We start from the raw sequence: 26,343 nt of genomic DNA, 5'->3' as shown, positions 1-26,343 counted from the left end.
AACAGAACTAAAACGGTGATTCTATAGACTAAACGGTGCTTCAGCAATCTAGTCGTGATTAACTATAGAGTTAAGGACTAACAAAAAAAGATTTGTAAGACACAACAAAGTGTGCTCACAGAGAATAAAAAGGTCATAAAGCTATCGCACACGTCACAAGGATCACGAATCGATGAAAACGGAGTTAAAACGTGAAAGATATGGCTAAAACAAGGTTCTAGGGACTTGTTTGTGAGAGTTTTGAACTTCCAGGGGCTAACTCTAAAGAAACCAGGGACTTAAACATAATTAAACCTAACTTGCGAGGGTTAGAAAGCAAAACTACACTACTTGGATGGTGGGTTCTATTTCCTAAAAGGTCAGGGTCTAAAACAGAAATAGAAGGACTTAAACCTAATTACTTTTGAACTATGCTGGACTGCGGGTTTATTTCCTCAAAACAGAAGGGCTCTTTCGCAAAAGTGGCTCGGTTGACCGGTATAGGTTAGGTTTGACTCGGGTCATATTAGATCTGAGCCGCCAGATCTAAATCGGACGGCTAGAGTGGATTGGGCGGGCTAGCGGCGGCGAGGCTGGCGGCGGGGTCGCCGACGTAGGCAAAAACGGCCGTCCGGGGCTCGTTTTTGAGCGGGGCCAGAACGGGGAGCACGAGCGCGGCGCGGGCGATTGACCTTGGGCATCTGCGCGGTGTATTGCCGCGCGGACAGAGCTCACGGTGGCGAGCGGCGGAGCGGCAACGCCGGAGAGCAAAACCGCGGGGAGAAAAGCGAGAACGCGAGGAAGAACGGGTTGGCGAGCTTCACAACCTCGACGCAAAGCTACTGGGCGGCGAACTCGTTGACGGGAAGCAGTGGAACGGCGTCGCGGTGGCGACGGGCTCCGAGAGCTTCACAAGGCGGCGCGGCTAGGGTTTTGGCGCGCAGTAGAAGGCGGCGGCTTCGGGTTGGGCTTCAAGGGGGCGCGGGCGGCCGCTATTTATAGGGGCGCACGACCCCTTGGCGTGCGGGCCACGAAGGCCGGGGTGCGCGCTGCGCGGATTCGGATTCGGTGGAGTCCTGCTCGCCCACGAGAGGAGGAAGAAGGCCCTGACGAGCGGGTCCCGCGCGTCAGCGATAAAAGGAGAGGGAGAGTGGGGCGCGAGCTGGGCCGGGGAGAGGAAAAGAGTTTGGGCCGGTGTTGGGCTGGGCTCGCAGAAAGAAAAAGAAAAGAGGGAGAAAGGAGAGGGAATTTTGGGCTGGGCCAAAATGGGGAAGGAGAGAGAGGTTTCCATTTTTTTCCAAGAAAAACATTCAAACAATTCAATTCAAATTCAATTTCAAAGATTTGGATTCAAAATTGAACCACAAACAATAAAACAAATGCAAGGCAGCAGCATGGATGCACAACAACAAAACATTTTAGCTAAATTTTATAAAAACAACCCATCATTATTTATTTTTACTAAATTCTCTGTGGAGAAAAATAAATGTTGGGAAATTTTTAAAATTATGAGAGAATTATTGTTTTATTTTTAATTTTAATCACATCCTGAAATCCAAAAATTTCATGGTGTGACAACTCTCCTTCACTCAGGCAGCGTTTAGTTTCTAATTTTTTTACACAGTAACTGTCACATCAATTTTTCAAACACATACATGGAGAATTAAATGCAGTTGGAAAAAATAACTAATGACACAGTCTAACTGATTTATACGAGATGAATCTAATGATATTAATTAATTCATGATTAGATATTAATTGTCAAGTAACAACAAAAACTGCTAAACACCCCCTCATGCAGTCACGCATGATGCCATGTACTCATGCTGCAGAGGGATGAAAGTGGTAATCTGAACTGTTAGAATAAATTTAATATTTTAAAATAGATATGTATAAAATTTGATGGTGATCATTTCTTATATTATCAAGCATATTATTACAAATAAGAATAAAAGTTTGCACAAATTATTTTATGCATTATTTGCTCCCTACAACAAAAAAAGTGAAAAAAATACCGAATTTGTTTCCGAATCCATACCGAATTCTATATTTATCATTTGAGAAAATATAGGATGAATTTAAGGTTTATCTTTTATGAATCTTTACAAGCTAAATGCTCAAAACAAGAATACAAATTTGTATACAAGATTCTATATCCTATTTATTCGCAATCAAAGAAAAACGACCAAAAAACTGATTACCGAATAATTACTGTTTCCGACTGTTTTCATCCCTAGCTGCAGTGCATCTTCAGCCTTTCATAAAAAATCAGACACCTCTCCACAAAGCCAAGTCCTTTCACATGTCCACACACAGTGGCACACCCAGCCTTTAACCCTGCTAGTCTGCTCCAGCCTTCGATGTCCGATGTAACTTTTCGCATCTACTTTTCCCTCCATTTAAACACAGGCTCTCTCTGTAGTCGCCACTGCAACTGCAAGCCTGCTAGTAAACCAGCTCACAGCTTGCTGGGTGACCTTCCCTCTCCCCTCCGCTTCAGACTTCTCCTTCACACTGCGGAAGTGCAGGCCATCAGCTTCCTCCCCATGGCTCATCGCCTCCTGCTCCTGCTCCTCGTCGCCGCCGCCGCCGCGACAGCCGCGTCGCAGTCGCCGGCCGCCGCGCCATCCGCCTCCAACTCCGGCGCCGCCCACTCCCCCACTTCCTCGTCCTCAACCGCCGCCGCCCCAGGCCCCTCATCCTCCTCCTCTCCCCCCACGTCCAAGCACCGCCACGTCTCCACCTCCCCCGCCGCGTCCCCCTCCCCCACCGGGACCAAGCTCACCTCCCCGTCCGCCACGTCCCCGCCAGCCCCTCCGCCCACACAGCCTCCCCCACCCACTCCCGCCCCCATCACCTCCTCCCAGCCGCCGCCATTGCCTCCCTTCCCCCCGGCCACCGCGCCGGCGCCGGCGCCCGTGACCGCCGCCACCCCTCCCGCCGCGTCCTCCCCGCAGGTGCCCGCGCCGACGCTCCCTCCCCCCGCGCTCGCCCCCGCGCCGTCCTCTTCCCCTCCAGCCCCGGCGCCCGTCGTCCTCGCCGCCCCCGTCCCCGCGCCGGCGGCCCCCGTCCCGGCGCCCGGCAAGAAGCCGATGAAGAAGAAGCACGCCGCCCCCGCGGCTTCCCCGCTCGCCGCCGCGTCCCCGGCCACCGGCGCCGGCCTCGCCCCGGGCCCCGGGCCCTCCACCGCCGACATGATGGTACGTCTCCCCTCCTCCCAAGTCTCCCACTCCAAAAGCCTGGCGCGGAGGCCGAGGCACGGGGCCCCACGCGTCAGCGAGGGGGCATGTCTGTCGGGTCAGACAGAGCACCGGAGACCGACGCTGCTCCGGGCCCCGCGCACCCGTGCGACAGCGACCTCGCCTCCCTCGGCGCGTCGCGGGGCCCGCGGTGGCAGTGGCCGTTCGGGCGCGGGTACGGTCGCGTGCGGGTGCGCGAGTAATTTCCGTGTCGCCGGACCGTGGGGCCCGCCCAAGAACGTGGTCAATGTGGTTTGACTGCCTCCCTCACTGACTGACTGGCTGCCCGTGGGGCTCCCCTGCTCCGTCTTGCAGAGCGACGCGGCGAGGAGGCTGGCGACGGCGACGGCGACGGCGACGGCGGCGTTGGTGGTGCTCTCGCTGGCGGTGGGCCCGGCCTTGGCGTGAGCGGCGGTGGGCCACCTGTCAGTGTCACGCTTACCGTAGCTTGCCGTGGAGGGAGAGAGGTTTAGAGGTGTGTGAGCGTGGAGCTGAGCTGGGACAAGCAAATTCACACCACACACTGTATTCTGTGTTGTCTGGAGCAGACTGTACTGGTATCTAGTGTATGATTACCATTGCTTTTGCGGTCGATTCTTCCTTCCTTTCTAGTACAGATCTCTTCTTTCTAATGATTGCATCATTTTTTGTTGTTGTTTGTTTCTACGCATCCCAGGCCCTATTTAGGTCATAAAGACAAAATGTAAAATTTTTGTAAATTGCTTGCATCATAAATATAATCGAAAAATAAATCGCATTATACAAATGGACTGAAAATCACGAGACGAATCTAATGAGTCTAATTAGAACGTGATTAGACACTAAATTGCTACATTAATGATATAGTAAACATACTCTAATGATGAATTAATTAGGCTCATTAAATTCGTCTCGTAGTTTACAGACGAGATCTGTAATTAGTTTTGTGGTTAGTCTATATTTAATATTTCAAATGTTAAAGATTTTCTTCTAAAAATCCAAAAATCTAAAATGCAAAATGATCTAAACAAGACCTCAATGCTTAATTCCCTTGGGCGGCATCCTACGATTTAGAGTTTCAAACAGGCTTTATTGGAGTGGACTTTGGAGGTGGGTTCATGCCTCCATGGCAAAGCGGCGTAGCTAGGGACGCAGATTTTTAGGCAAATATTAGGAGTCACACGTGTGACAGTCAAACTATCACATATAACAGAATAGTTTTTTATGCTGAAACAATTTGTTGTTCTAACAACATAAAAGTCGTTCCATGTTAAAAATATTTTAATTTTCTTATATTTATCATGAATTGATATATTAGACCAACCTAACTTCTTACTTTCGGCCCATCTTGCCTAACATCCACTCGGGGTCCGAGCGCCCGGTCTTCTAAACTTCCGCCCTTCTGCACCGCGATCGCTACTTGAAGTTTGCCGTTTTGTTTTCATCTGCTTTTGTCCAGGGCCGACACTAGGTGTTCTTCTCCACCAGACACCGACACCGGAGATCGGAGCCCTACGCACTCACGCACAGGCCGACTGATGTTGCGGCACCACGGCCCGCGTGAGCATTTGCTGCCTTGGCGCTAGCACTAGCGCTCCAGCAGGTTGCATGTGTTTCTAGTTTTATATTTTGCCATTTTAATTTGTAATATTTATATTATTATTATTAATAATTAATATTTTATTTTTAATTACCAGCACAAATAAAAATAGTTGGGCTAAAGGACTCATAGTACGAGGTCGCCCTAGGCCTTTGAAAACTATGAGCCGGCCCTGAGTTCTACCTGCGACATATTAGATGTTGGGCCCCGGGCTATCGCCCGGCTGCCCTCACCTTGAGCCGGCCATGTATATGAGACCGTCTTTAATACGACATTTACTTGCCCTAAGGGTTTCAGATTATCAGGGAGGTTGCCCACCGGCTACTGGTCTAGTCTAGCAGTAGCAGCAGCATCGCAACAAGGGGAAAACACCAATGCCAACACAAATGCATTACACATCAGAAGCCAAGTCGATTTAGTGATAAAAACAGGCAAGAAATAGGCTCCATTCAAGTGGATTGCAGGAGATCGAGAGGGATTTGATCCCTAGAAAAAGTCAAAATCCCTCCCCAATACCCTTTCATCCTCTCCAATCCACTTGGATTGGGGTGAAATCCACAAGCCCTAGAGGTGGATGTGACAACGAACAAGCAGATTACCTGTGTTCTGGCTGACTCATGAGCCAACGGCCAGACTTGTGCCGCCGGTTGCTGGCGGCTACCTCGCCAGCAGCTCGACTCCCTTCTCACACGCAGCCGGGCGCGAGAATATAATCTCGCCATTTTGCCAAGCCTGCAATATGCACGAAACCTGCCCCCTTCGTCTCCCGCGAAAATTTCATCGCCCGCCCGCGAAACAAACAGTCCGTGTGTTGGGCTTTCCTTTTGCGCTCTCTGTTGGAGAAGTTCCCTTTTAGGTACGTGACCTATTTCTTTTATGGAGACGCATACTACAAATAGGTCTCCAAATTTGAGTCCTGCTGTTGGAGACAGTCTAATTGATGCATCTTCAGAGCATGCACGTCGAGGCCGGCCGCACCGGCGACGGGGAAGAGGAGCCCTGGCGAGCCGTCCGCCTCGGAGATTCAGTTCAGATGGGGGCGTGGAGGCAGCAACCGTGATCCGTGGCCGCCATCGCCGTAGAGCGGTGGACACCGCCGGCGAGGCGACTGGCTGGCCCTTGTCCTCCAGCTGGCCCACGGCGATCACTGGGCTGCTTCGTGGGCTTTCGAGCCCATAGTACGCACCAGCCTGCTTTACTCCGGCTCGGGCCTCGCCGCTCGATGCCGATCCGACGGCCCCCGTAACCCTAGAGGTGGACGGTAAACGAAATACCGTCCACCCCCCTCGCCGCGGTCACCGCCGCTCCCGGCTCCGTCCGCCGGCCGTTGGAGCACGCCGCAGGTAAGAGGATACGATTGGCCCTACGCGCGCGGACGGCGGGACGGGTCTGCGGAAGACGCGCATGGAACGTCTGGCTGCCGGGCGCCGGGCGCGAGCGGCACAGCCGGCGGCCAGCGGAACACCACGCCGCGCGCGCGTCGGCCAGCGTCGCGGCCTCGGAGCGCAGAGGGCACGCGCTACCCGAGAGCCAAAGAGCTTCTGCATCCTCGGAAGCGTTCATGCTCCGGCGGCTCCGACCGTAGAGGGCGAGACGACTGACGACGCGTGAGCTGACGGGACTGACCGACCGCTGCTCGAGCTGCTGCAGCGAGACCGACATGGAGCAAGACACCGGGCAGAGCCGCGGCTTACGAGATGGTGAAGGCAAGGGCCCCGATGCCCACCGTCGGGCACCGCGATGCCGCTCTCTGGCATCTGGATCAAGCTCCAGAAGCAGAAGCATGCATCTCCTGCAGAACGAGGTTCTAGATCCACTTGCAGGCGCCTGCAAAAGGAACAGAGCAGAAACGATTTGCACTAACCAACAGCTTGCCGTGAGAGCAGCTCACACACAACCTTCCATCTAAACCTCCACGTTCAAGTGAAACATACTAGTACAGTTGCATTTTTTTCATCAAACAGTTGCATTTGTAAATACTTGACACAAGCAGTGGACTGAAAACCAATGTTGACACACGTTGACACTGCTTCAGTCATCAACCAGCTTAAGCTCCATCTCAGTGGCTAATAGTCGCTTTTGTTTGCGTTGGTGGATAGCTCATTGCTGACAATCTGCTGCAGCCCATGCCGCCGTGCTGTTGCCACGATGCGATGCAGACATGCAGTACGAGTCGGTCAGTCGCAGCCACCTACACACACGCAGCCGCAAACCAAGCTTGGGCTACGTGATTTCTTCAGTACCTTGAGCATTGAACCCATCTGCAGGCCGGCTAATCCATCCGCGATGCTCGATGTACAACCCAGGGGCCCACGGTGACCACTGGGCTGCTTCTTGGGCTTTCAAGCCCATACGACCCACCAGCTCCCGCCGCTCGTTCCCGATCCGACGTCTACCATGACCCCAGGGGTGGACGGCAAATGAAATGCCGTCCTCCCCTGGTCGGGGAACGAGCCACCGTCCGCCCCGCTCGCCGCGGTCACCGCCGCTCCCGCCGCCGTTCGCTGGCCATTGGAGCTCGCCGCGGGTCAGGGGAGACGTTTGCCCCCGCCGCGCGAACGGTTCGTTCGGGAGAAGCGGCTGGGACGGCATGGCTCGCCGCGCCGCGCCGCCCTCACCCCACTGCGCCGGACGCCGGCCTGCGGCCGCGCCACGGCGGCGAAGCGCGACGGTCGCGCGCTCCAAACTCCGAAGAAGATGCCTCCCTTTCCTCGGGCGAGTCTCCTGCTCCGGCAGGCGAGGTCGAGCAGTGGCAGGTGAGGCCGGCGCGTGCACCGACACCCACACATGAATCGCTGGTCGAGGATGCAGCAAGACCGACGTCGAGCGAGTGAACAAGACCGGCGTCGTGCAAGTTACAGACTTAGACAGCTTCCCCAAGAACAAGATTAGGGCAAGCGATCTCTGATGCCCAGTGCTCACCGTCGTGACCGAACTCGACGGGCATCGATACTGTTATCTGGCAGTTGGATCAAACTGCACAGACATCTAGCCATCTCTACAGAACGGGATTCTTTTCTCTTTTTTTGGGTGTGCCAATGTTCATAGCACGTTTTTCATTAAGTAGAGAAGAAAGCAAGTGCAGAAGAACATATATATTACATAGAGCTTCAGGAAAGAAAGAAAGAAGCTAGCTGGTCATTGACAGGAAATAAAAGAACAGACGAAGAAAGGAGCAAAGCACTGATCTAAAAGGAGTTGCAAAGAACAGAACGAGATTCGAGATCCACTTGCAGGTGTGCAAAAGAAACAGAACAGAAACGGTTGCACTGAGCACCAGCTTGCAGTGAGATTGGAGCACACACAACTTCCATGGAGTGGGATGATGCAATACCCAACAGCTCCTCTCATGCCATGCGCAGATGACAGATGCAAACATCCAGTTACTCTGACACACTGCGTTTTACAGGACATGGTGTAACACCTGCCTCGCGGACGGTGCGCTCGGGGCCGGCAGACGGTCCGCCAGGCAAAGCCCAGATATTTATCTGGATAGACGTGGGACCCACCTGTCATTCCTCTCTTCCTCCTCACTTCGTCCAGAGCCGAGCGGAGCTCGAGCGCTCGCGCCGTCGTCGCCCCCTTCCGTCGATCTCCCTCCTCTGACCACCAAACCTCGATTCCTCGCGCGGGAACCTTCATCGGCACCTCCTCCACCTTCCCAAACCCCCAATCCGGCTTCTTACGGCCGGAATCGCCCCCGCCACCGCCGGACACCATTGGAGGTGCTTGAAGCTTGCTCCACCGTCGATCCGCCCCTCCGGTCGTCCTCCGCTCGAACCGACCGCGGAAATGGATTCGTGGTGAGTTCCTTGTGCTTTCTGGTCTTTTTCCCCTTTCGTGGTGTGTCGCCGGCGCCGGTGAACGGTCGCCGCCGCACTTGCTGCCACCTGTGGCGCGGGTCAAAAGTTATGCATCGCGGACGGTCTGCCTAGGAGGTGCGGACAGTCCGCCGGTCAGATTAGATTTCGTCCAGAGACGACGTTGTCTCTGGTGGTTAGCAGAACTGAACTGCGGACGGTCCGCTATAGGAGAGCGGACGGTCCACCATTGAAAATTGAAATTTGTCCAGACACGATGTCTCTGGTGGGGTTCGCAGGATTGAACTGCAGACGGTCCGCCACTTGGGCGCGGACGGTCCGCAGTAGAGTTTAGGATTTTGTCCAGAGACGTTGCCGTCTTTGGTGGATTGGATACTGAATTGCAGACGGTCCGCCAAGGGGGGCCGGACAGTCCGCAGGTAGGATTAGAAATTGTTTCAGAGACGTTGTTGTCTCTGGTGGGTTGGCGTAGGTGTATTGCGGACAGTACGCTAAGGGTGAGCGGACATTCCGCCGTATAGATTGAAGTTTGTCCAGAGAGTTACTCGGTTCTAGTGGGTCGGTAGAATGGTACGGCGGACGGTCCGCCACTTGGGCGCGGACAGTCCGCAGGGCATTCCAGTTGAAGTAAAATAGTTACATCCTTGAGCTGCACTCATTTATTTCATGTGCATATGTGTAGCATCCGCAGCTGTGGGCGCCGTGTTTGAGGTGATTGCGGCACCGCAGGAGCAGCCGACGCAAGCCCAGGAGGAGAGGTGTGAGAACCCGGCCCAAGGCCCGTCTGACCCCAGCTCTGTGCAGCAGCCCGAAGGCAAGCCCCGGTGCACATCCTATTAATTTAAATTATGACACCTATATATGTATTTATTACTTATGCATTACGTGTAGGAGTTGTTTGAAACCCTAGTTGCATGAAACCTAGGTGTCCTTGAGTTGTACTAGTATATATAGGATGTTAGCAATGCTATGCTAGATAGGGTTCGGTAGAAGCCGAGTAATTCTTGGTTACTCGCGAGATATATGATAGTTTCATGTTTCCATATATGAGTTACTAATTTTTGAATGAAAGTCTTGGAATGAAAGAAAGAATAGAATCAGAGACCGGGCGGGAGAAGTGTAGTTCCGCCTGTTTCGGTTAAGGACCGAGCCGTTGTTGGCCCTGCTGATCATGTTTGAACTGTACTAACCGCATGCCAGGAGTAGGAGGTAGTCGAAGCCGGTAAGCCGAGTACTGCCTTGCTTCGGAAGTGCAGAACTTCTACCCACCCCTTAGGGCGAGTCGAGTAGCCGCGGAGAATTGGGATGCATGAGTTTACTTTTGGTGGTCTCTCGTAGGGTTCGGCTGACTATATGCAGGTGGGGCGGTTCTGTAGTTCGAGACAGAGAGGGGAAAAGTTGGTGCGTGTGGTCCGACGGGGCTAATGCGTGCCGTGTTGGTTAGGTCCACCTTACAAGGTTAAATCGAATCGATTCGCCGTCAGTTGCTCTCGGATATGAGCACCTTGGTCACTGCGTCGCAGCGTAGTGTTGTGATGGAAAAATGGTTATATCCATATTGATGAACATATGAATTATTATTTATTGTTCCACTATGTTTGCTCTAGATTTGGTTATGCAAATATTAGACTATGTTAATTTATATAGAACTTGGGCTAAAATAAGAAAAGTGAGGAATTACTTTAGTCGCTGTTTTCTGCAAAATAACCACCAGCCAAAAACCTTGCATGTCTAGATATGTGGGCTAAGTTATACCAACTGGTCGGGTAAGCCTTACTGAGTATTAGTATACTCAAGGTTTGTTGCCACAATTATTTCAGGACACGCAGACGTAGACTTCTGTCCCTGCTGCGTCAAGTTCATCCGCCGTGATGCCAAGGGATGGGAGATTGTGGAGCCAGACGTTTAGTTAGGGATCTTCCTAGGGCACACTTTTGGTAGTTGTAGGCCCATTTCCTCTAGTTGAACCCGGATTTCAGTAATGCAAAGTTTGTAAATTATGTACTTATTCAAACTTCGTTTGTAAAACTTAAGGTGAAGTCTTATGTATATTTGTTGTATTTTCAAATATATGTCGTGCTTGTACCATCTACACCCACCTTCGTGTGGGACTATCGGTGATGTTTCGATCGGGACGTGGGTTGAGAAAGGATCGCCAAATTAAGCCATTAAGCTAATGAGCCGATGTGTTCAAATGACGGTCATTACGCTTAATTAGAGTTTTAATTTGACGATTCCGTCACACATGGTATACACATGAAAAAGACACTGCAATCTACAGTAATTGCTGAGCCGCACAGGGCTGAATAGTTTTGGTCTCATAGAGCAAGCCCTCAACAGCTAATGGAAAATGTAGTAGTAACAGTACAAGGGGTAAGCACTAAGCAGCGACATAGTTAAAGCTTAGATGGGGGGACAGGGGAGGTTCTGTAATCTGCGCCGTTGGACTCATGGTCATTCTCGTTCAGTTTTTGCATCCTGCTGTTAGGAGCGGGCCAAGGTGGCCCGGCAATAGGGGCAGTCGCCGCGGGACCGGAGCCACCGCTCCAGGCACGCCGAGTGGAAGACATGCCTGCAGCGCAGCTGGGTGAGCCTGTTATCCGCGCCGCCGCACCGCTCCAGGCATATGGAGCACTCAGCTGGAGGTTCACAGGTGCAGTTGTCACCTTCTGCCGCTCCGTTGCAGACCGAGTGTTGAATCTCAGGGACGGGTTCCGAGAATGGTGAGATGGGCGTACGCTCATCACTGTTACTGCCGGCGGACTCCATCATACCTTCTTCAACCTTGCTGGCTGCGATGGAGTCATCAGGCTGGAAGCAGTTGGTTAGGGTGCCTAGGATGCAGTCAGAAGAGAAGTCAGTCCAAATGGTTTCTGAGGGGCATGTCTTTTGCCTGCAAAAACAGGAGAACGTGTGAAAGTGTTAGGTTGGGTGCATGTCCATGTTAGATAATATGCAGAAAGAGTTGATGGGGACCTTCTTCCTGACAAGTCCACGCTGTTGAGCCTCTGAAGAAGCCTTTCCCTGGCCTGTTGCACAGCATCCGGAAGACGGCCATGGTCTGATACGCTGCGGTTTAGTCTCGTGATAGAGGAGATCCCCGCTACATGCTCTGTTATGTTTCCAGCAGGTCCAAGAGACTTGCTAGAGTCTCTTTGGTTCCCTGGAACAGGTTCCTGGCCCTGTTTTCATATGACAAGAGGTTAGAAGCCATGCGTAATCACTGACAGTGATTTTATACTATCAAGACATGGAAGAATGTGACTGCGCTGATCTTTGCAAAAAAAGAATATATAATAAGGCAGGTCATCATAGTGCCCACATGTCATTATTAGGTGACGGAACATCAGCGAAAAACTTGCTTGTTGCAAAGAAAATCTGACTTACACATAGGCAATAGCGACGAACTGATGACAGTAAAGAGAATATTTTTCACAAAAATGATCTGACTTATTTACCATCGGCTGATATATGCACTGGCATTTAATTTGCTAATCTGGAGGTAGATTCAACAAAACCAATGCTTGGTCTTTGAAAACCTAGTATTACGACTACCTTGGAAAGAAAAAGATGTATTAAAACAAATGCCCATCCTACCCTCTTAATGAAAAACGTGCTCGGGCACGGCCGCGAAAAAAAAACAAATGCCCATCATAATGACACTAGCTGAAAGAAATTGCAACTTTTTTCACAAATGTAAACACGAAGGAAACATATAAGAAATTTGCTGTCATGTTACCGATAGTACAGGCCCACATAAAAGTTTTGGCCTAATATTTTGAACTAAATCCTACAACTCATTGGTATATAAAATTAGCTGTTGTTGAGATTATCATTGCCATGCTTGATAATAGAATATTCTTTTTGTGGGGACCTGTTCTCTGCCTGCTCGATAATACTATAAGGAGATTATCTGTTTTTAGTTTCCTTTTTCGAAGCCATATTAAGGTTCCTACTACAGCACATACTCTACCTAGTTCAAGAAAGAATACGAAACCAACTTTCAGGCACTGAGAATATTCCAGAATGCTGGTGAACTCCTCAATGTTCCTGAAGAAACATGAGACCTTGCTTTCTTTAAAAGAATATATATATCATTCATTGGCTGTTATCTAATTGCTGTAAAACAGTTTCTCGGTTTCGCATGATCCAAACATCCAGGCAAAGGAAAACGAAGTGAATACTATAAAGGACAGATGATCCATAGCTACACACCCTGTTTCATCTCTCTCAGCTAATTTCTACCACACTGACTGCATGATTTCAGCTTGGGACTTTATAATAGTCCTATACAACATCAGGGTCTACAGTAGAAATCTACATCAATTGGCAGTTCAGAACAGCAATTCCCCACCAGGTTTCCCTCCATGATAAAATCGTGAACTTTGACACACATGGTTCTTGATTAACAAATAACAACTAAACTAAAATTGCCATGACACGGCCTTTTCCCTTGCCACATACTCTGCTTGCATCCATTTCTCCCCTCAAAGCCACAATCTTTTTCTCAGTTACGCATCCACTCCGCACCCTATAACTCAATAGCTCTCCATTTCTTGTGTCCAAAGACCAAAATCATTACTTTCGGACTGACCTAGAGGCCAAGAACACTAATCCACCATAGCAGGAGGAAGAAAAAAAAACAATAATCCACACCATTCTTTAAGTTGTAACTTTGCTGAACGTCCGAGGTTGGAATCTAGAAGAAAACTGGAAGAGCACTCGGTTTCTTCGGTCAGCAAAACGTAAAAGGCCGCAGCCTTAGCGAACAAACGGTAGGAAACCAGAGGAAACGAAACGTCAGGTGTCTTCTTGGGGACTCACCGGCTTGTGGTGGGAGGAGAGGGAGCTGCGGCGGCGTTGGCGGGCGGAGGGGTCGCGGCTGGCCCGGCGGCGAGGGTCGGGTGGCTCGGGGCCCGGGTCCGGCGGCGCCGGCGAGGGGCGGCGCTGGAAGTAGAGGAGCTTGGAGGCGATCGGCATGCAAGGAGGGGAAGGGGAGGGGAGCGAGCGCCCGAGAGGGAGGAGCTGTGGCGAATTGTTACAGTTCCACCTATTTCGTTCCTGCCCATTTCTCTCCCTTCTTTATAGTGGCGTGACCGCGTGAGTTCACTTTCTTGGTGCCTTTCGCGATGGGATTCAAGCAAGGGTCAATCTTGTCGGAATTCAGCTCACAAAAGCTGACACATGCACTACTTGTTTGTTTTGGTGTGCCGCACCGTCGGATGAGAAAACGGACGGTCAGGCGAAGGCGAGCCCGCCCCCCCCCCCCCCCCCCCCCCCCCCGGCACCACCACATGCAACGGACAAAGAGCAACGTCAGTTGGCTGACGGTTACGGCAAGATTAGCGCCTATTCCTTTCAAAAAAAAGATTAGCGCCTATTTATAGCACTTACATAACGTCTAATCTAAAGTTAAATCCATCGTATTAGCACTCCTGTTTAGTGGGCTAATACTAAACTTTAATATATATATTTTGGAGGCACTGGCACAATGATCCAAACACCCTCTTAATGCTACTAGTTATTGTGAAAACCGCCTAATTTGATACTATTTTAAACGAACCGCCGGTCATTATCATCCAGATGAGAGTTAACACGTGCTTGCTAGAGCGCGTGCCACGTGTTATCCCACATCTAGTGACACGAATAACCGACACGTCATTCATCCAAAATAATATCAAATCCGATAGTCCCGGTATGCGCTCCAACATACGCCCAGAATCAGCATATGCACATACCGTTTACAATCGAATACATCGCCAAAAATCCACAAATAGCAGTTTTATATTATCAGAGTTCACGACTTAACATTACAAGCTCAACATAGGTGGGTTTCAAACTTCTCTTACAAGCCTTGGGCTCACGAAAGCCATATTAAACAGAAATGTAAAGTTTATTGCATTTACATACTCTCACGAAGCTCAGATACGATAAGCACTTACTAAAGTAATGATGCCTTGCTCAAGGACATCACTACAGCCACCACGACCTACTCCTCCCCCGCGTTTGGATCAGCGGGGTAGAAGTGGCCGAACACCACTTCAGGCTCACCTGCAACTAGGTTTAGAAAGTAACCTGAGTACAAAAGGTAATCGCAAGACTTACGCGATTACGTACACAAGGATCATGCAATGGCTCAAGTAAAAGCTTTAAGGTTAAGTAATTATTGCATAAGCATTAGCTCTCTACACTATCACCTATCAGAATTAATTAATCTTGCCCAACCCCAAACACTTTTAGCTGATTAAGAGAGTAATATAATCTATAACTGACCATAGCTACAACATGAACCATTCCCACCACAAACGAAATTCTATGAGGAGGTCATGGGTCAAAGAGCGTGCTCATAACCGAGAGCGCGGCAATTCGAATTGGTCATAACCTTGCAAGGGTGTACTACTTTACCCACACGACGCAAGGACCATGCGACTCACCCAACCGGCCAAAGTTGGATAAGGGGGCACTCGCGACAACCGTTCCCAACATGGCTCGATCATTGAACCTCACACCTAGATTACGAGTAGAGACTTAGTTCCACCAGGGACATCTCTAAACTTTCCTACACATAGGTCCACCTGGGGACACACTAAGCCTCTCTGCATAGCCCGTAGCCACTTATCTAGGACTGCACATCAATGATCAAGTCGAGAAAGGTAATTGGCTTATCCGTTCCATTAAATTGGATATGTGGTAGCACGGAAAGGTGCTCAAAACCGACGTCGTCCACTCGGTCCTTAATCGATCCAAGCGGACTATGCCCATGTGACTTCATTCTCTAGGCCCTAACATTCCGCTCGAATCTCGATACAGCACTCCACTTGCCCCAGATGCTCAAGTGCGAACAAGGATAATCAGGTAAGTGTGATACTCCAAACCATTCCTTTCTAGCAAGTAATAGAAGTATCCTAAGCAGGGCTAAGCATCTAGTCAGGTTAAGTAATTAACTAACTAACTAGTGCCAAGAATAGGGATAACAAATCAAGGATGGATTATGCATGAAGATAGGTATCAAAATGCAATACATACATGATATATAACCCCACATTACTCGGTGAGATAGCTAAACTAAATCAGATTAAATATGTACAAGGGATATGATTAGCTGCTTGCCTGGATTAACTTCAGATTCGACCACGAACGGGACTCCAGGCTCGGGCTCAACGGACTCGGCGGGCTCCACGAGTTCATTCTCCGATGGCTCGGCCACTATAATGCATGAATGCGATGCACGAAATAAGAAACAAACTAAACAACAAGCATAAATCATGAAACAATTTGAACATGCAGAAGACAATACAAAGAACTCAAGAAAATTGGTTTTGCAGCAAAAGCATTATCCTATAAGTAAACAAAAATATATCACTAATCAGCTACTCTAAGCGAGATAAATCAGGAAAGGCATGCAAACTCAACTAAACAAATCCAAGAAAAAATATCCTGGATACTAGGCATGAAAACAAAGCTAACAAAACTAGTTTTGCCATTTTCTCACTTTCCAGCAAAAAGTTCTATATTAAACAATATTTTGGACAGCAAGCATGAAATCGAAACAAAACCCTAACCAACAGCAAGTAAACATGTGAATAAGTTGCACCACTGAAAACTAATCCTCACAAGGAGTCTAACAAAATTTGGTTTGATATTTTTCGAGCAGTACACAAATAACTAAACAATAAACTCACTTTTGCAAGATAAATCTATAGATAAATCTACAACAAAGTAACATGCAAAATAATATTTTTCCTACGTAGATCTCAGCTAGAGGAATCCAAAAAAACAAGTTTCACAATTTTTGGAGCTATACAAGAATTTCTAGAGATTTTACAAGTTTACAGAAATATAAAACCTAAAGGAACCCTAGCTAAATTGCTAGGGCTACCCGAGGGTAGCCACCCCGGCCACCGACAGGTGGGCCCAGGGGGCCGGGCGGCACCATCAGGCTGGGTCAAGGCCAAGGCTTGCCTTGACCCCGCGCCTGGGAACGCGCGCGGCGTGCGCGACGCGGCTGCGTCGGCGGACGGCGGCGCAAGGAGGCGAGGCGAGGCCGGGCCAGAGCGGGGAAGGGCGGGTGCGCACGGGGAGAAGGAAGTGACGGCGAGGCTCACCGGCAGTGATGCAGACCAGGAGCGGCGATGAGGAGGCGGCGCGACGGGCAGGGGCGGCAGCGGACGGAGAAGAGCGGCGGCGGCCCTGCAGGGAGGCGGTGGAGGCCGTGTGAGGGGCGAAATCGGAGGAGGCGAGGGAGAGGATGCCACTCCCACGAGGAATCGGCGAGGGGGCTCACCGAGGCGGCGAATCGCGGCGACGAGGAGCTCGGGCGGCGGCAATGGAGGTGGGGAACGGGGCTAGGGTTTGCGGGGATCGTGACCGGTCGTGCGCGGATAAGGAAGGGCGAAGAGAAGAATGAAGCGGCGGCACGGAACGCGAAGATGAACGGCATGTGGCGCGATGCACGAGGTTGGACGCCGGCGACGGCGACGCGTGCAGCGCGCGGCGCCGAACAGAGTAGGGGAAGGGGAAAGGGTGGCTGACAGGTGGGGCCCGCGGGATTTTTGTTTTCTTTTCTCTTTTTTTTTTCTCCTGGGTTGTGACAGTTCTTTTTTGCAAAGTGTTTCATTTGGGGGAACTGCTCTACATTACACTTCGAAATTATTTTTCTATACTACAATATATCTTATTATTTTTTTCATTCACTCTTTACGCGCAACCAGATGGATCCAATTTCACAGAGTTGCTAATAATGGCAGAAGAAGAAGGAACACCATTATCTCTTTGGCGAATGGTGGTGAGATTATTGAAAGGGATGAAAATTTGCTTTCTCATGCCACCGAATATTACAAAAAGTTATTTGGCACTAGTGAGGGTAACTATTTTCCTCTTGATCCTGACCTTTGGAGGGAGTCTGAAGAAGTTCTCAATGAGGATAATAATTGGTTGGTTGGACCTTTCAGTGAAGAGGACATTAAATTTGCTTCATTTTAAATGGAGAAGAACAAACCTGTTGGACTTGACAAAATTTCCATACGGCCCTGTTTAATTTCCAAAAATTTTCCTACAATACCCGTCACATCGAATCTTCGGACACATGCATGGAGCATTAAATGCAGTTGAAAAAATAACTAGTTACACAATTTAACTGTAAATAATGAGACGAATTTTTTAAACCTAATTAGTCCATGACTGGATATTAATTGTCAAATAACAACAAAAGTGCTACAGTACCAAAATCAAAAAAATTTCACGACCTAAACCTGTTGGAATGTGATCAAGGATGATATTGTGGAACTAGTTAAGGAATTCCATAAGGGAGAAATTGAAGTGTGCAAACTAAATCATGGAGTTGTGACTCTGCTTCCAAAAGTACAGGATGCAGCAAAAATTCAATAGTTCAGATCCCTCTATCTCTTAAACTTCCTGTATAAATGGATAACCAAAACTCTGGCCTTGAGGCTGGAGAAAGTAGTTGACAAACTCATCCTAACAACACAGTCAGCCTTTATAAAAGGCAAGAATATTATGAATGGTGTAATAACTTTATATGAGATTCTTCATTAAACTAAGTGAAACAAGGAACTTGGGGTTATTCTCAAGCTGGACTTCAAAAAAGCTTATGACAAAATTAATTGGGATTTCCTTTTTATTATCTGAAATCTTAGGGCTTTTGTGAAGCGTGGTGCACTTGGATTAAAAAGGTGCTCTCTGGTGGAACAGTTTTGTGTTAACTGAACAATAAAGAAGGGTCTTACTTTGCAAGTTACAAAGGGGTGAGGCGTGGGATCTCTTATCTTCGATTATTTTCAACTTCGTGGATGACTGTTTGGCTAGGATGGTGAGTGCAGCCCAGAATAATGGATGGCTTTGTGGCCTAGCTGATAACCTTATCATTGGGGATGTGGTCATTCTACAATACATGGACGATACTATTATTTGCTTTAAAGGCAATCTAGACATGGTTGAAAACATGAAGCTTCTTCTCTACCTCAATGAAATGATGTCGGGTCTGAAAATTAACTTTGGAAAAAATGAGATTATTCTAATTCATGGGGATGAAATCAAGAGCTTGACTTATGCGGAAATCTTCAACTGCCAAATTGTCATGTTTCCCATAAAGTACTTGGGGTTACTGTCATTCCTAGTAAGCTGAATGCTAGTGTCTGGCTGCAAAAAATGGGGAAAGCTGGCTGCTTGGAAAGGAAGCTCCTTGTCCATTGCAGGTAGAATGATATTGATTAATTCTAGCTTATCAAGCTCCTTTATATACCACATTTCTATGTATCTTCTTCCCAAAACCACTGTTAAAATCCTTGATAAACAGGGAAGGACCTTTTATTTTTTGGCAAGTGAACGGTCTTAAAAAGAAATATCATCTTGTGAAATGGGGGAGAATTTGCAATAGCAAGAAGTATGGGGTCTTGGTATTAAGAACATTAGGAGGATTTGAAAAACTTTGACTCTCCAAAAATAATGTTGAAATGCTTTATATTTCAGAATGGAGAAAGTATATGATATTTGCAGGGACCAAAATATATCAGTACACCCTCGTAGTCTCCATTAAGCAGATTTGCCTAAACTTTCATGGCAATGCCGAAAGCATTTATCGTAGCTCCCTTTCATCCCCTTAGTTTCACATTTAAAGCCGAAGGACACATCACCATCTTGGGATTCAATGCTCTGTCCGGCCACAAACAAGGTAGGGCACTGATGATGCCGTGCTGGACAGCCGGTGCCTACCGTCACCCCGCCAGGTGCGTGAGCGAGTGACCGCCGCTGTTCTTCCCCGCTCTCTGGAAAGATCTTGTTGGGTTTAAAGTGAAACCAATGGTTCCTCAGTGCCAATGATGGTGCGCCATCATGCATGCACCATGGCGTCGCAGGTCAAATCGGGGCGGTTCAGCACTAGCGCTAGCTGGCTGCCTAGCTCCCTTGATGACAAGACAAGAGAGGTTAAGGATCAGTCATGATAGCTTTAACCCAAAACATGCAAGGCTTGGAGCAGCGACACAGGAGGTGAGAGCGTGAAACCCACACTGCTTGTGTTTCCTTCTGTCCCCCCCACTTTTGCTTCAAGGCCTTTGCTGGCTGCCTAGCTCTAATAAGCTCTTGATGACAAGATAAGAGAGGTTAATATAATTAAGTCATGATAGCTTAGCCCAGGAGGCAAGAGAAGACTACTTCCAGCGGCGACACTAGAGGTGAGAGCGTAAAACCCACGCTGGGCCATGTTTGGTTAAAACCACGAAAACTTTTGCACAAAAAGACGAATGCATGCATGAAGTATTAAACGAAGTTTATTTGCAATACCTTTTTATGAATGGGCGTAATTTTTCGAGACGAATCTAATGAGCCAAGTTTCATCATGATTGGCTACAGTGATGCTACAGTAACCGCGCTCAATCATCCTCTAATCGTATGGTCAAAGGCCTCATTAGCTAGAGCAACTGCTACAGTACCACAGTTGTGGAGGTAATTTTGTAATTAGACTTTATTTAATACCACTAATTAGTGGTCAAAGCTTCATTTCTCTCTCATCAAAACTTTTCTGCACTCTAACCAAACATGGCCCTGGTTCCGTTTCCTTGTGTTTGTTTTATTTTTCTTTTTCCTTATGCTTTGTTCTTTTCTTGTTGAGGCGAGTTTTTTTTCTCAGAGTTTAAATTTTGTGGGCACGATTGGCGCATGATGTGGACGCCGTAGGCGTACACACTAGTTATCGATTTGGCGCGCTCCGACATCGACCCCAGATCGAGGAGCAGTTAATACCCCAGATCAGGCGGGTCTCGGAGACTCCGATGGGATGCTGGCTGGCTGAGATGGTGAAGTTCGTCGAGACGGTTCTCGCTCTCCGGCAACCAACGCGCCGAGTCGACGAGCGCGCACGCCATGGCATGGGGCCGGACGGATCGCGATGACATCACGGCTGCGCGCACGCGAGCGCCGTGGACGCCCCCGGCGCCGGCGGGGCGGTTGCGCGCCGCTGAGCTGACGCACGACGGGCACGCCCGCCGGACACCGCCGCAGCCGCTGACGGCTGACCTCCTCGATCGGGCCGGGCGTAAGCGTAACGGACTCGGACTGGGCACTGGCCCACCATCGCCATCGGCATCAGTCAGTCCCCGTCGCTACCGAGCATCTCGGCGGATGGCCGGCGCGCCGGCGCTGGCATTGGCAGGACCAACGACCCGGCACCTTTTCTGTTTGTTTTGTTCTGTGCTTTTTACCACCGAGGTGAAGAGTCTCCACGTGAACGGGAACGCGACGTAGAAAATTATCGCCAATGCTAATCCCTAAGCTTACTAGCGTCCGGACCTGCGAGGGGAACGTTCCATTGAACTTGAACGCTCGAAATAAAATATCCGCAACACCGAAAATCTATAGATGCAATATATTAGAAATTATGTGAAAAAACTAATTAAGTAGTTTGATTCTTGAATAGAAAATCCGCGCCGTAACATGAATATTATGTTTTATGCAACATTTACATGAAACATGCAGAAATAATAGTTGCAACATCGAAAATTACCTAATAAAATATATAGGTAATGACTTTATTACGGCCGGCCGCATGTTAGCGCTATTGTACGGCAGACTAAATTTACCCTCTACTACCACGGTATAGCGCCACATACAAGCAATTTTAAAACTAAAAAAATTGTAGTTCTTAAACGATCCATCAAATTCAAATTCCGACTGCACAATTGTATTTTTTTTGAGGAGATCTTCGAAACAAGATCCCACTTGAATATATTTCGACAATATTTTTCAATACCCATAAATTGCTTTATTGTACAAGAAAAAATACCAAAGTAAATTAGTTAAAATGCTCAACCAATCTGCTAAAGTTGCCCACTATTGATCATGCAATCAACATTCACCTACCTAACAAAATTATTTACCCTTATCCGTTATGGATACTAAACAGTCTATCTTCATAATATGAACACCAATATCCACTTAACTAAACTCAGATATGCAAAAAGCAACATTATGTAATCCCATAAGCAACTTTTGCAAATATCGTAAGCAAATTAGAATACGCGAAAAAATATTTTTCTCTCAAAAAATTATATCACTAAAACATAGTGGTGTGAGATCTTATTTTAAAGTTTTTATTGAAACAAACACACATGTGCAATCGGATTTTGATTTTGATGCTTGATTTTGAAAATATGATCTTTTTTATTTTGAAATTATATGCATGCATGCGCTTTTCATTTTTTTTCTTACCCCTCACATGCATGCACACACTACTAAACTGACGGCCGTACCACCTGACCAATTTACGACCGGTCGTAAGTTAGTCATGTCCAAATATATATGTCGCAGCGTCCTATTTTTTTCCGTATGGATATCGATGACTTAGCAGCTCTTCCTTTCACGACCGGAAGGAACTTCCGAGAAGGAAAAGAAACAAAGTAGAAACCAGAAAGCAGGTCGTTGACGTTGACTCGTTGAGTAGCCAACCCAACAAGCAAGTTTTCCTGGGTGGGCTGGCAGCCTGCTGAAGCGTGCGCGCTGCTGTACTTCTGGAGGCCCAATAAGCTGGATCCATCGCCCCGTATGCTGATTTAGGCTATTTCTGTAATGCATTTGACCCAATAATTATTACTGCAGTTTGTTTTGTTATTATCTGGATCAATCGGCGGAGAAGCTAATATCCTGCAGCTATCATGTGGGGCATGCATTATGGCGAGAGAAAAGTCACACATTTGCTGCACATGGAAAACGAGGAGTCTACTAGCTAGGTCTGCATGTATGCTTCTCAGTTTCTGCACAGCTTCAATGATGTGTACGGGTATGTTTTCTTTTTTAATTTTTATCTACTCTTATTGTTCTTTTTTAGATCACACGGTACAACTCAGACACTCACAACACATGTACACTCACACATGTACACTCACACCCCTATGAACACACAAACGCAAATCCTACCCCTATGAGCATCTTCGAAGACCGAGCCGGTAAATCCTCGAAATCCTCGAGATTGACGAAATCACTACAGACGCCTCGCTGTCGACGGAAACGTTAAATATCATAATATTCGCTCCAAAAAGGAGTCGAACCCAGGACCTCAAGTGATAGCAGGACTCTTATAACCTTTATAACCTTTCGCTTATCGTTGTTTCTCTTGCCAAGTATGGGATCCAGTACGTTTTTATTCTCCGTTTTTATTTCTTATTTCTATTTTTCTATTTTTATTTTCATTTTTTTCTTCTAATCCTCTACTTGTATATATTACTTTATTTTTCTTTACTTTTTTATTCTTAACCTGGTGTAGATATTATTTTCTTCAATTTTTTAATTCATGTTATAGTGGGTATTATTTTTATTCTTGGCATGGTAGGTTACTTGTACCTAATTTGTTTCATGATTTCAGTCAATCACATCTTGACACATCCACTAACTAGATTTTATGATGCTTGTGCTCCTCCTGTATAGTTTAGTCGCATGCATTCATATATATATAAGAGGACAAGACGTAGCAGATAATAATGCATAAATATTTTATTATTTTCATTATTTTCTTTTTCTTCTACTTTATTTTATTTCACTTAGTATTTGTTTTTTAATTTATATAATACTTTTATATATTACTTATAGATAATTGTGTTAACTTTAATCCATGCATCATAATCATTTATTCATGATGTTTAATAAATTGTGGATGTGCCGTGTAGAGTTATTTAATAATTTAATTATTTTTATGTTCTAACTTATTTAGCACGTGTATATATTTTTATAAAAATATTTTTACGATGTAGATGCTTTATTCTTCATGTAAAATTATCTTTCTGCGTGTAACTAATTTTTGTTCACAACGCCAATTATTTTGTTTGCTTATGTAGATTAAATTTGTTACGTGATGGTAACTCATTTGTTCATGATATTTATTTTCATTGATTATCCTATACAATCAAATGTTCGCAATGTTTAATATGTTGTTCATAGTATATTATTATTTGTTCGTCATGTTTAATATTTTGTTTGTAGAAAATTTTCATTCGTCCATGTTCTTAAAATATTTGTTCCCAGTAGATAAAATATTTATTTAGTATTAAAAAATATTTTTAAAAAATATTATGTAAGTATAGGCAAGTGTGGTCTTATTTTGAAGATCTTGCAATAATAAAAATGACGGGGAATTTAATTTGGATGTATGGTTTAAGGTTTATAATTTTTTTAGTATGAACTCTTCCTTGCATGTCAGTGATTTCATCAATTTGTCTCCACATGCATGCATGTACTGGGCCTGATATTGAGATTCAGCCCAAAACCCCATCCCACCTAAGAGCTAGGGTTGAAAACAAAAACGAAAATTTTCGATTACCGGGAATTGTTTTCGAGATTTTACCGAGATTCTGGTGTAAATGAAAATGAAAACAGCTACCGAAAATACAGAAACAAAAATGATATTTTTATCCGAAACTAAAAGCGAAAATGATTTCAGCCGGGTGTAGATGCTCCGTCTTGTTGCGCTGGCAAACGATGCAGGCCTTGACGTAGTCGCGCACCATCTTGGACGCCTGGGCATTGTAGAATGAGGCGCGCAGACGCACCGGTGTCTTCTGTGTGCCCTTATGCCCCGTGCCGTGCGCCGTCGCGAGTAGCTCTGGCCAGAGCGCCGAGGATGACGGGACGAAGATGCGGCCACGGTGCATGACGAAGCCATCCGCCAGCGACCACGCCGCGCCTGCCGAGCCGTCGGCGATCTCCTGCTTCTTGGCTTGGATCTTCGGAAGTAGCTCGGCCTCGCGCCGGAACTCCTCAAAGAGGGAGAACTCTGGCCTGGAGATCGCGTGCATCGCAGTGGTCACGTCTCCTTCGTTGCGGCGGGAGAGTGCGTCCGCGCGCCCTGTTCAACTTGCCGGGCTTGTACTCAACCCAAGTGTGCTGAGGGATCGTGGAGAGGCGCTGATCGAGTATATGCTTCAAGCTGCAATGATCAGTCCGCACGATGAAGTCGCGCGTCCACAGATAGGGACGCCAGTGGCGCACGGCTTGAACCAAGCCGATGAGCTCCCTCTCATAGGCCGCCAACTTCGCATGTTGTGGAGCGACAGGGCGACTGAAGAAAGCGATGGGGCCTTGTCCTTGATGGAGAACAGCACCAAAGCCCGTTCCCGAGGCATCAAGTCCACCATGAACGGTTCTTTGAAGTCAGGAAGCTTGAGAACCGGTGTTGTGGTCAGGGCGTTCTTGAGGGCCTCGAACGCCGTTGTTGCTTCCGCCGACCAGCGGAACGCCTCCCTCTTGAGCAGTGCTGTCAATGGAGCAGCAATTGTACCATAGTTATGTATAAACTTACGGTAGTACCCGGTGAGCCCGAGAAAACCACGCAGCGCCTTGACGGATTTGGGCAGCGGCCACTCCTGGACCGCCTTAATCTTGTCATCATCCATGGCCACCACGTCATTGGATATGACATGTCCCAGGTACTGAACACGCCGCTCGCCGAAGAGGCACTTGGAACGCTTGAGGGCGAGGCCGTGGGCGCGCAGCGTGGTGAACACCGCGCGGATATGCTGAAGATGTTCGGCCCACGTCCTGCTGAAGATGAGAATGTCGTCGAAGAACACCAGGACGCAGCGGCTGAGGAACGGCTGGAGCACCTCGTTCATGAGCGCCTGGAACGTTGATGGCGCGTTTGTCAGCCCGAAAGGCATGACTAGGAACTCGAAATGCCCATGGTGTGTGCGGAAGGCCGTCTTGTGCACATCATCCGGATGCATCCGCACTTGGTGATAGCCGCTTCGTAGATCCAGCTTCGTGAAGAAGATGGCGCCCTTGAGCTCGTCCAGCAATTTCGTCCACGATGGGGATCGGGAACTTGTCGTGAATCGTCTTGCTGTTGAGCGCTCTGTAGTCAACACAGAAGCGCCAAGTTCCGTCCCACTTGCGAACCAGGAGGACGGGCGAGGAGAACGCCGATGTGCTTGCCCTGATGAAGCCCTGCTCGAGCATCGCCTTGCACTGCGTCTCTATTTCGTCTTTCAGCAATTGTGGGTACCGATAAGGCCTCACAGTGACTGGCGGTGTAGACGGTAGAAGATGGATGCGGTGGTCGAATGCCCGCTGGGGAGGCAGGCCCGTCAATGTGGCGAAGAGGTCAGCGAACTCGTCGAGGAGGAGGCGCAGCAGGTCCTGCGCCGTGGTGATGGCGAGGTGTGGCGCGGGGGGCGCGTCGAGTCCCAGCCACTTGACTCGGTGACCGTCGCGCCAAAAGGCCATGGAACGGCGGTCGAAATCCCACATGATGGGACCAAGGGTGCGCAGCCAGTCGCACCCCAACACCAACTCGTAGCCGTCGAGGAGGATGATGTAGACGTCGACGTGGAAGGTCTCAGCGCCGATGGTGATGGGGACGGCCTTGCAGATGCCCGTCGCCGGAACGCGCTCGCCGTTGGCAACGCCAACTGTCAATCCTGGACGTGGTTCTGGCACCAGGCCGATCCTCCGGGCTGTAGACTCGGCGAGGAAGCAGTGGGTGGAGCCGGAGTCGATCAAGGCCGTCAGGTTGGTGTCGCCGATGGACGCGGCCAGATTGAGTGTCCCGCCCATGCGAATGCCCGCCAGAGCATGCATGGAGATCGACATGTCCTCCTCTGAGTCTTGCTCCAAGGCGGCGGCGTCGGTGTCCATCTCCAGGAAGTAGATGCCACGCATGGTACATTGCTTGGCATGATCACGAGAGAATTTCTCGGGGCAGTTGAAGCAGAGACCGTCGAGG

General features: G+C 48.3%; 2 protein-coding genes across 2 annotated transcripts; one reads left to right on the top strand and one right to left on the bottom strand.

Moving 5' to 3' along the window:
- Positions 1-2,297: 2,297 nt before the first annotated feature.
- LOC120666598 (vegetative cell wall protein gp1-like) lies at positions 2,298-3,850 on the top strand. The gene is made up of 2 exons (XM_039946471.1): positions 2,298-3,179; positions 3,534-3,850. The coding sequence occupies exons 1-2, from the start codon at positions 2,340-2,342 to the stop codon at positions 3,624-3,626; spliced, it is 933 nt and encodes a 310-aa protein (XP_039802405.1). The 5' UTR covers positions 2,298-2,339; the 3' UTR covers positions 3,627-3,850.
- A 4,142-nt stretch (positions 3,851-7,992) lies between these two features.
- LOC120666597 (RING-H2 finger protein ATL8-like) lies at positions 7,993-13,669 on the bottom strand. The gene is made up of 4 exons (XM_039946470.1): positions 13,443-13,669; positions 11,595-11,800; positions 10,864-11,511; positions 7,993-8,209 (listed from the first exon to the last, which is right to left on the bottom strand). The coding sequence occupies exons 1-3, from the start codon at positions 13,596-13,598 to the stop codon at positions 11,103-11,105; spliced, it is 771 nt and encodes a 256-aa protein (XP_039802404.1). The 5' UTR covers positions 13,599-13,669; the 3' UTR covers positions 7,993-8,209; positions 10,864-11,102.
- Positions 13,670-26,343: the final 12,674 nt, after the last annotated feature.

This window comes from Panicum virgatum, chromosome 3N (assembly GCF_016808335.1).
Source record: "Panicum virgatum strain AP13 chromosome 3N, P.virgatum_v5, whole genome shotgun sequence".
In the NCBI taxonomy this organism is placed as follows: domain Eukaryota; kingdom Viridiplantae; phylum Streptophyta; class Magnoliopsida; order Poales; family Poaceae; genus Panicum; species Panicum virgatum.
The sequence above is the reverse complement of the archived record's forward strand: the minus strand, read 5'-3'. Positions and strand labels throughout refer to the sequence as shown.

Coding starts and splice junctions, on each gene's coding strand:
- LOC120666598 (XM_039946471.1), top strand. CDS start 2,340: ATGTCCGATGTAACTTTTCGCATCTACTTTTCCCTCCATTTAAACACA. Junction 3,180..3,533: donor CCTCCACCGCCGACATGATG/GTACGTCTCCCC, acceptor TCCGTCTTGCAG/AGCGACGCGGCGAGGAGGCT.
- LOC120666597 (XM_039946470.1), bottom strand. CDS start 13,598: ATGCCGATCGCCTCCAAGCTCCTCTACTTCCAGCGCCGCCCCTCGCCG. Junction 11,801..13,442: donor TCTCCTCCCACCACAAGCCG/GTGAGTCCCCAA, acceptor ATATGAAAACAG/GGCCAGGAACCTGTTCCAGG. Junction 11,512..11,594: donor GTGGACTTGTCAGGAAGAAG/GTCCCCATCAAC, acceptor CTGTTTTTGCAG/GCAAAAGACATGCCCCTCAG.